Below are 10,850 nucleotides of genomic sequence, written 5' to 3' on the forward strand. Positions count from 1 at the left end.
CCTCTGGTGGCACAAGTTATTCACCTCTTCTACCTTGGTAGGAATAGCCCCTGCCTTCAGTAATGTTGGAGCTTCTCTGCCATAGAGGGCTCTGAAAGGAGTCATCTTAGCAGAGCTACTGTAGTTGGTATTAAACCAGAATTCTGCCCAATGTAACCAGCCCAACCACTGTTTGGGTCTTGGACTCACAAAGCATCTCAAATAAGTTTCTATGCACCTATTAGTTACCTCTGTTTGTCCATCTGATTGAGGATGGTATGAGGTACTAAAGTTCAATAAGGTTCCTGACACCCTTAGCAATTCCTTCCAAAAATGACTTAAGAACAGAGGATCTCTATCAGAAATGATAGACTCCTAATCCTCATCCTCATCCTCACCCTTATCCTCACCCTCATCCTTATCCTCATCCTTATCCTCATCCACATCTTCATCTTCAACCTCATCCTCACCGTCATCCTAATCCTCACCGCATATACTTAGTTAACCTGTCCACCACTACCAGTATTGTGTCCTTACCCCTTACCCGTTACCCGAGGCAAACCTCCAATGAAGTCCATAGATACATCAGTCCAGACATGTTGAGGCAAGGGAATAGGCTGTAATAACCCTGCTGGAGCCAGAGTAGAATATTTATGTCTCTGGCACACTTCACACCCTTCCACATAGGCCTTGACATCAGCCTTCATCCCTTCCCAATATAAGAAGCTAGCTACCTTTTTATATGTCCTGAAGTGACCAGAGTGCCCTCCCATTGGAGTCTCATGGCATTCAGCCATGATAACAGGGATTCTAGGGGACCCCTTGGGTAGTACAACCCTGCCTTTGTAATAAAGTATCCCCTTCTTCCACTCATAGTGAGGATGTGCCCCAGGGTTGATCATCAATTCTTGACAAATCCTCTGCAATTTTGGATCTTCTTGTAGACCTTCCCCCCATGAGTTAATCTCTTCACTGGACAGTATAGAAATAGCAGAATACATGGCCTTCCTAGAGAGAGCATCAGCAGCTGAATTTTCAGTCCCTGGTTTATATTGAATATCAAAATCCAGCCCTACCATCTTGACAGCCCACTTAAATTGTTCTTCTGTGAATAATTTCTGCTCAGTTAAAAACTTGAGACTTTTCTGATCTGTTTTTATAGTGAAGTGTCTCAGGGCCAGACTAAGGGCAAGAAAGGTAGGGTAAATTTGTTGGGCGCTGAAGAAATGCCAGCACCAATTGTTCATGTCGAGAACAATATGTTTGTACTGGTGGATGATGTTTCACTGCTACTTGAAAGGGCTGCTACAGAACCACTGCCTCCAAAAGATGAGAAGGGTCCTCAAAATCGTACGAAGGTAAGATGTAATATTATGTTTGCAGAAGTAAATGATGAATTATATGTTGATAGCATAGTAGTCAGTCCCAGATTGTGGTGTGGACCAGTCAACCTCAAAAGCTCCATACAGATTCTTAGCGGTATAGAAGATCAAGGAACGGTCGCTATACCGGAGATAGTGGATACAGTGCAAACAATTGATACTACATAATCTCATAAACATAAATGCTTAAAACTCAATAGTCAAATGTAAGTCATGACTACTGGGATTTGGGGCTGGAAACGAATGGGATTGAAATTCAAAATAAACATGACATGAGAATTTTTCATTGAAACTAAGACATGTAGTTTTTCTTGTGCAATTAACCACGAGCAACCAAGATAATAACACAGAATATTTAAATGAAACAATGCATACCCCTGGCATTTTTCTATCTAAAATTATATAATAAATACTGTGACAGATGACAATGTAATTGGGACAATTATATCAGAACCACAAGTGAAAAATATTACCACAAACGATCTTATGTGAAGACGAGGATGAAAGTATTACCACAAAAAGCACCCCGAAAAAGGAATGGGAAAACCAAAAATGGCTTTGCAAAACAAGGTATTCTGCAACGGTTAAGTGGAGAGGCTGCAGTGCCTGTGAATTACTATGGAACATTTTATGTGAATTGGTTTGAAATTACTTTATAGTTTAAATGGATTTCAAAAGATGTAAATATAATTTTGCAAGTATTCAAAATTAATAGGGACATTTATGTTGGTGACTCTTAAAACCCATGTCTAACATGGGAGCTAGGCTGCTCATAGTTGAACGCATGGAATGCTTCTTAATTGAGTGCAAGCACAATGGCAGCCTGAAAAGAAACATTTTCCTTACTTTTAATTATAAAATCAAATTTGGCTTTAGGAACTGATTCCCAATCCCTCTAATATTGGTCCTAATGTGAAATTTAGTTTATTTATAGTTTTGAATATGCTTGATGTTGTTGGTGGAGATTATATTACTTTCCAAACAACTAACACATATTTCCTCAGGAATTTGAATTTAGAAGTTCACATTGCTTTTACTATGATATTTCTGTAGATGTATTATTTAAATGATATTTATGTCGTATATGATTTAGTATTAAATAAAAAGTCTAAAAATATACAAGTTTAGACTAGTTGGAGTACTGAGCATATATTACAGCTCAAGAATGTTATCTTCAATAACCTGGGAGATTATTATTTGAAGTGCAGATAAGGGTATGGGCACATGACATCTTTTGTCTTTTAGTTTTGGTATCCTTTTGGTTGCTAATAGATCTTTTTGAACTATTTTTGCAGGACGGAAACTCTGGGGAGGACTTTGATAACGACTCTATGCAGCATGATGAAATGCGCCTCACAGAATTGGGTCGTAGGACTTTGGAAATATTTGTCCTTGTCCATGTATTCAGGTATTACGCACAATAGTATTACAATTAGTTCTATATCATTAAAGTATGTTATGATGCCAAGTTACTTAGTGTGTACAATTAGTTTGTGCAAACTGAAACTCCGTCATTATATTCTATCATATTGCTTGTAGATATTCTATATACTCTAGACAGTTCTATTCCTCAGGTTCAATTAATGATAATTATGTTCATCTAAGGTTCTCTCCCTCCTTTCAGCATTTTCCATCAGTTTCTTGCTCTTTCTCATATTTTCTCAGCGATCATGATTTCTATCATTACTTTTCCAAATTTCTTAAATTGATGCTTGTTAATATGTTCTTGTTTTTTTTTGATTAACTTAATTTATGTTCAAAGTTACGTAATTCTTGAAATTATGCAACTGGCCTTAAACATGCCCCACAAATATAACTATAGGCAAATCATGTGAACCTAACTTTGTGTGTTTTGAATACCTTGATTTGTGTTCAAAAGAACATAATTAAAAAATTTCTTTTGCAATTCCTGCTATTAACAGGGTGTTGCATCAACTGAGCGTGTATCCACCCATGTTTTGACCAAAGTTCTAGGATTGTCTCTAATAGAGGGTGCAGCTGAATATGTTGCATAATTTAGTCTTAGTTGAGTTCCTTCAAGTGCCTTCTTGCCAAGGCGGAATACTACCCTATCCAGAAGTCGTGTTCTCCTTGTATCAATGAGCTTGCAATTCCTGTAGTTTTAAATATTGCTATCACAACAGAGAATGGGAAAGTATTTGTAATATGGAAAGATTGAGAAGTTCCAAATGGCAGGGGCCATATATATAACCTTTCTGGAAGTTGAAGAGGTGCATAAATTTTGTTTTACTACACATGTACCACTTATTCTTTTGTTGGCACTTTTTAGATGTTGTATTAAATATGCATCTGCCAAGATATCCTAATTCCCAACTATTTACTTTCATGGATGCAGCAATAAAATTGAGGTTGCCTACCGGGAAGCTGTTGCTCTAAAGAGACAAGAGGAGCTCATCCGTGAAGAGGAGGCTGCATCGCAAGCTGAAAGCGAGAAGAGAGCAAAACGTAGGGTCAATGACAGGGAAAAGAAGTCAAAGAAAAAACAGGTCTGGCTGGCACACATTGAAATTTTGTTATCAAGGGATCTTTAGATATTCAAGTGTTGGCTTAACATATGATACTGTCTAGTTCTCTTGTTAAGAAAATGGATTTTTTATAATCTGTCAGATTAAAATGCAATTCGCCAACTGATAGCACTGGTATCTTAGTGGAAAGAAATGTAATAGAAATGTGTGTAGAAAAGAAATGCCCCCACCCAGAATCAATGATTCTGCCAGGGTTCTAACTCGTTTTATTAGAATTGGTATGAAAAGAAGAAGATGCTTACAAGAAATGCAAGATTCCCACGAATCTTGCCCCAACTGATTCCTCAATCAGTTTACTCAACTCCTAACTAACTTTCCCTCCCAATTCAGTCTGCTTTATAGGCAAACTTCCCAACTAACCCTCTAACTACCTAAGGGCATAGCTGTAACATTGCTATCCCTTAGCCACACCCCTCTTTTCCCTCTTTTATATACATTTTTTACAATAGGTCTTTGTCTACTTAACCTATCACCAACACTCTTTGCTTTTTATAACAGAAGGTTATTTAACTACTGTTCATGCATTGTAAATAAAAATGATAATGAGATAATGAAAAAATTATAAAATAGCTAGACTTGGTAAATGCAACTAATATATGACTATTTTTAACATGGTAATGGGTAAGTCATCTAATTCCTGATGTATATTAGCTACTATTGCTACTGAGTTTGTATATTGAAACCCTGGCTGCAGTAATGTGGAATTTTACATAATAGGATTATTGCTTTGTAATGAATAGCATGTTTGGATTTGAATACAACAACCAAGTCTTAATCGAACGATGGTATAATGCTCTATCATAAATAATGTTTATTGACAAAACATTGATCTCTAAATCTTTACTAATCGTTTTACCTATAGTTTTTCTTGGTCTCCCTCTTCCTCTAGGAATTGGGCTAACCTTCTTTTGATCTATTCTCCTTACCGAGGCTTCTACCGATCTCCTCTACACATGCCCAAACTACCTATGGCGCGGTTCTATCATCTTTGAATTTGAATAATGTAAATTAATAACCACTTTTCAAACTAATTTTCCCTAAATTGGAAATAATTTTGCATGTAATTTTAAACTTTAATTCTTCCAAGATGTTTTATAGTAACATTCCAATTCCCTTTGCCACCCATGCTATTTTTGGGATTATGCATGGGGTTAGGAGAGTTGTTTTTGTCTTTTCCTTTTAATCGCTGACAGCTATTTCTGTTCATTACAGGCCAAACAAAAACGGAACAATCGGAAAGGAAAGGATAAAGGGAGGGAGGAGAGTACTGCTGTGGCTGTTCATGACAAAAACCCAGAAGACAATGCTGTTGGCGAGAAGAAGGATTCTTACATGGCGGATGCTCAGACTTTGTCTGAAAAGCCTGATGCCATGGAAGATGTTTCTGACGTGTCTGACTCTGCATATGGAGTTTCTGAAGTGCTTCAGCCTGATTCAGAAGATAGAGATGCTAGTCCCGTTAATTGGGATACTGATGCCTCAGAAGTTCATCCTCCGACCAAGGCTAGTAACAATGGCATAGGTGGGGTTTCATCCATTCAAAATGGAAGGTTTGAGAACAGGAGCAGTTCAGTAGTCGATGATAGTTCTTCAACATGTTCCACTGATTCTTTGCCGTCAGTTTTCATGAGTGACCCCTACAAGGGGAACTCCTTTTCAAATTATACAATCCAAAAGTCACCTAGCAGGTAAGTATATAGCTTTATAGTCTTCACTTTGGGTGGATATCAATGATTAGCCATGTCTGTTAATTTGATTTCGCACTTCTTTATCTGTAGAGGTAAGAACCGAGGTAAAGCATCACGTGATGTGGATAGTTGGACAAATGAAATAGGTAGTCAGCCATCTGGTTCTGCAGCAGAAGCCCGGGATAATAATGATGAATCTGGAAGTGGTAAGGTTGGGGAATCTGCATCTGAGGGTTCTGTTCTCTCCTTGCAAGATCGGTTAAAATGGGCTGAGAAGCATGTTGTCAGAAAGGTGGTCTCATTTCCACCCTTGTTGGAAATACTTGTCAAATTATGATAAAATATTCCTCTTTGAAGCTTATCCATTCATGTTTTTTTGTGAATATTGAATGTTTTACCGATATCTGTTATATTCCTCCTTTTTAAAATTTTACCTTGTATGAGTTGCTTTCTCATCTGAAAGATTAATAACCTTAAAGTTTTAAGGTTATTATTTGTCTTATTTTTAGGGGATACTCCTGTTTTATGTTTTAAGCTTGTTGCCTTCCTGCAATAAATTTTTTATTCTCAATTTTATATTGAAGCTTCTTTCTGCAGTGCTATTAAAATTTTAACTTGATGTCTTTGGTACTTGCTTTTCTAATTGATAGAAAGAGGAGGCTCTTTCACTACAAAAGGAACATAGCATCAAGGACCACATTGAAATAGAGGGAACTGTTGACACTGAAAGCCTACAGAAAGAGAAGATATCAAGACTTCCATCCTCACCTATAAGTACTCCTAGAAACTTATCCTCATCTGTTCAAATGAAGTTAGAACAGAAAACTAGTGCTACTGTAGATCCTGTTCATGTCAAGAAAACTTATTCAAATGGCTCCCTTCTGGCAGATAAAGATGCGTCTATACTTTCCAATGCTGCATCACAAGTAACAAATTTGTCCAAATTTGAGATCCAGAAGTCTTCAACTGCAAGATTAACTGAGAGATCTGTGCCACTGTCACGAACTGCTAGTGCTCCCTTAGTTCCTGGTCTCAGGTCAACTGCTCCTGTTGTCTCTATGGTTCAAATGGCTCCCCTGCCTGCACGCTCAGTGAGTGCAGCTAGCCGGTTGGGTCCTAATTTGTCACCTGCAACTAATGTTCCGCAGTCCTACAGAAATGCGATGATGGGGAACCCTGTGGCCTCGACTGCTGCCAGTCTGACCTATTCCAGCTCATCAAGTTCGGGAGTAAACTCATCGCCGGGCTATTCTCAACCATCTTCAATGCTGTCATCACCTATGTTCTTACCCCAGAGCTCTGACAGAGTGGAGTCTAATCCTGACCAGTCTGGTCTTCCCTTTGGCATGATTGCATGTGATAATGTGCAGAGTGGTCCCCAGTGGATGGAGATTTCTCAAAGGGAAGCAAGCAGAAGAATGCACTTTGATCAACCCTCCCGAACTAATGATTTTCAGAACCATGACTTGTACAGGCCATTACACAGTAGATCTTTGGGCAACTTGTCGACTGAGTTCCCACCCTGCACATCCGGTCGGCAGAACCAAGGTTTGTTGGTGGATGAGTTCCCATACCTTGATATCATCAATGATCTGCTTGATGATGAACATGGTATTGGGAAGACGCCCATGGCAAGTTCTGTATTCCAGCCATGGGATAACAGACCACAGTTTCTAAATAGACACTTCACTTCTCCTGGAGACTTGGGTGCAGATGATGATTTGGGATCCTTAGCCAGTTCTTGCAGGTTCGAGCAATCACGAGGTTACCATCACGGCCATGGATTTCAAGGAGGGTATAGCTCGTCTGGTGGGCATTTTGGTTCACCAAGGGACTATATTCCGCATACGAGTGCAGTACCCTATGCCAATGGGCAGTCAGATAGGTTGGTCCCAAACCAGTGGCAGGTAGCTGGTTCTGATCTGTCATATTTGGGCATGAGAAACTCAGAAAATGGTGGTTACTCATATTATCAGGATTATTCAAATATGGCATGTGGTGTCAATGGTTATAATGTATTCAGGCCTTCAAATGGTCCTTAAAGGGAAAGATAAATGAGATTGTGTGCCCACGTGTGCTCACCAACAAATGTAATAATGTAATTGAGGAAATTGTTGGTTCTCCTTAACATTGAACTGAGGGTGTAATCTCTTCATGAGCAAAACATTTTGTAAAGAATGATGCGTTATTTGCTTACAGCTATTTTGTTGGAAAAAAGAAAAAAAAACTATACATGTCTTGGCCTTATGGAATTATGGATGGATCATGATGAGGTATGAACACTTTTGTCATAGTAAAACCTAAGTTTACCATGCATTCTTTCATTGTAGATGGTTTGTGTAGAATTTGTGGTAATGGCAGCAATACCCCTTGTGGCCATGGATATTACTAAGAAACATTAGATATTGCAAAGACTCGGAAGTGGTTCGAGATAAGTTTATCAATGTCTGTTCCGCAATTCAATTGGTAGAGCTGTGAGATGTCTGAGCATATATGACTTCAAACCTCAGTTTATAAGATCAAATTTTGGATTCAGAAAATCCAAATTTCAAAAGTTGGGATTTTTCAATAACATTTCTCTCAGCCACTGGGAAACCATACACCCTAAATTATCTCAATAATCATGTTTTTATAGCTCATCTTGAACATTTATTGAAATTCATCCATCCATAAAATTTGGGTATGAATATATTGAATATTTTAAAATACAGTGTAAATAAGTTTCTATTGTCACCCATGGTTTTATCGTTAGAAACATTGCCATCTCTCATTCCTTAATGAAGTGTCTCTGAATCAGACTTGTGGGTTGTGGCCGGTCCTTAACTTTTTTCGGTGTTTAATTCAAATATTTTTTTTTATATTACGAAAACCAAGAAGATATTATTTCCTCAGACATTAACAATATCTCTGTACTTATTTATTCTATTTAAAAATTTAAAGTACGATAGTGATTATATTTTATATAATACATAGTGAAATAAATTAATATGATTATTATATTTTTAAGAGTATATTATCTATATAGTATATACTTTCGTGCAAAAATTTATATATAATTATGATATTATCATTTATTTGTATTATCATCCATCCTGTTTTTCATATGTGTGTACCTCGATAGACATATGAAATATCAAATGATATTAATAATAATAAAATAATAATAGATGAAAATTCAAATTTGTCTTTTCTCACCTAAGAAACTCGACATTTTACTCTGCTCTTTCTCTTTTGAGAGATCATAAGCAGATTAGAAATGAAGATATAGTTTGCTTTGGATTTTTCTATAGACTTAATATTCTTTTAAGGCTCATTAACATGTAATACTAGCAATATTATATCTCATAACATATAAATTCAAGAGCATCTTTCTTTATTCTGTCTGTAAACAATTATTGACGCTCCACAAATTCCTTGCATTATTGAAGAAACTAGATGCCTGTCCGCAATTTGAACCGTTGGTAATTAAGAAAATGAAAATTTGAGAAACAATAGTGGAGTTTTTTCTAAAAGTAAACACTTTTATAGGAATTTGTAAGATTGATTTAATTCTAGAAATCACATTAATTATAAGAGAACGACATTTATCAATGAAATTTCTAGTATATATAGAGGAGATATATGTTTACACCCAATTTAAGTTACACTAATTACATACAATCTTAATCATTTTTTTTTAAATTCAACGGACCAAATGAGTGAAATTTAAAAGTTATTTAAGATTAAAAGATTTTGAATATGAGAATGAATAAAGAAAAATACTTGTATTATTGAATGAATCAGAAATTACAATCAAAGGGTGATTATATAGCCACAAAGTCTTACTTGCATTCTATGCAACTAACTTAAAATAACAAATTGACTCCTAACTAATTAACAAACTATCTGAAAACACATTTTACACAAGCTAAAATAGAAGAGCTCTACCACAATGCAGCCTTCTAGAAGATAATTCGAAAATGCTTGAAGAGGATTAAAAACTACACATCACCAGATCATGCGCCAAGGTTGATCTGGTGCACCAATGCTGATGCGCCAATGTGCTTAGCCTGGTGCGCCAAGGTGTTGATGCGCCCATGCTGATGCACCATGGTGAATAAGGAGGGTTCCAAGGCCTTGGTGAGAATATATGCAATCTGATCAGTGGTGTGAATAGGTAAGAGATGAAACAAATTAAGTTGAAGCTTTTCCCATACAACATGACAATCAATCTCAATGTGTTTTATTCTTTCATGAAAAACTGAATTAGCAATCATGTGCCTAGCAGAATCATTATCACAAAAGAGAAGGGCAAGTTTCTTATGATTTGGTGCCAAGTCTGTTAGCAAATAAGTTAGTCATTGTACCTCACAAGATGCAATGGCTAAGGTACGATATTCTGCTCCAGATGAAGATCTAGAAATAGTATTTTGTTTCTTGGCTTTCCAAGAAATTAAAGAATTGCCCAAAAACATGCAATATCCAGAAATAGATTTTCTTGTATGAGGGCAAGAGGCCCAATCAAAATCATTGTAACCTTTTATTTGTAAGATAGAGGTGGAAAGATAGAATATACATTGGCCATGACTACCTTTAATATACTTGAGGACTCTTGTGAGAGCTTTGTAATGATTGATTGTGGGAAAAGCCATGAATTGACTTAATTGTTGGATTGCAAAACTTAAGTCAGGTCTAGTATTAGTAAGGTAAAGCAATCTACCAACTAGTTGTCTATAGAACTCAGGATCATAATATAATTCATTGTCCTATTGTTTCAAGTGAGGGTGTTTGACCATAGGTGTTGGAACGAGTTTGAAATGGAGAAAACATGTATCAGACAAAAGATCTAGAGCATATTTCCTTTGACAAAGTGTAAGACTATGTTTAGAGGTTGCAACCTCAAGGCCAAGAAAATATTTGAGAGAGCCAAGATCTTTAATTTTGAAAGTTAGGTCCAACTTGTGTTTAACATATTGAATTTCAGAAATATCATTTCCTAGTAGAATTAAATCATCCACATAGATTAAAAGAGAAGTAAATTTAAAAGTAGGACCTTTGGTGAATAAAGAGTAATCATGATGAGATTGCTTATAGCCTATGGACAAAAGAAAGGATGAAAGCTTGGCAAACCATTGCATGCTTGCTTGTTTCAAGCCGTATAAGGATTTATTTAACTTGCATACCTAGTTAGGAATAGAACACTGAACACCTTAAGAAAAAGACATATAAACTTCTTCATTGAGATCACCATAGAGGAAAACATTGTTGATATCCAA

General features: G+C 36.6%; 1 protein-coding gene across 3 annotated transcripts in view; it reads left to right on the top strand.

The window, feature by feature from the left end:
* The window catches only part of LOC109336270 (MATH domain-containing protein At5g43560-like), a 17,785-nt gene extending 10,132 nt beyond the window's left edge, over nucleotides 1-7,653 (top strand). For all 3 annotated transcript variants that reach the window (XM_019572771.1, XM_019572770.1, XM_019572772.1), the window contains 6 exons: nucleotides 1,177-1,337; nucleotides 2,657-2,769; nucleotides 3,718-3,868; nucleotides 5,120-5,595; nucleotides 5,686-5,887; nucleotides 6,246-7,653. In XM_019572771.1, the coding sequence (XP_019428316.1) occupies nucleotides 1,177-1,337; nucleotides 2,657-2,769; nucleotides 3,718-3,868; nucleotides 5,120-5,595; nucleotides 5,686-5,887; nucleotides 6,246-7,637 (2,495 nt within the window). In that variant the 3' untranslated portion in view covers nucleotides 7,638-7,653. The remainder of the gene's footprint in view (nucleotides 1-1,176; nucleotides 1,338-2,656; nucleotides 2,770-3,717; nucleotides 3,869-5,119; nucleotides 5,596-5,685; nucleotides 5,888-6,245) is intronic.

Source organism: Lupinus angustifolius, chromosome LG20 (assembly GCF_001865875.1).
Source record: "Lupinus angustifolius cultivar Tanjil chromosome LG20, LupAngTanjil_v1.0, whole genome shotgun sequence".
NCBI lineage: Eukaryota > Viridiplantae > Streptophyta > Magnoliopsida > Fabales > Fabaceae > Lupinus > Lupinus angustifolius.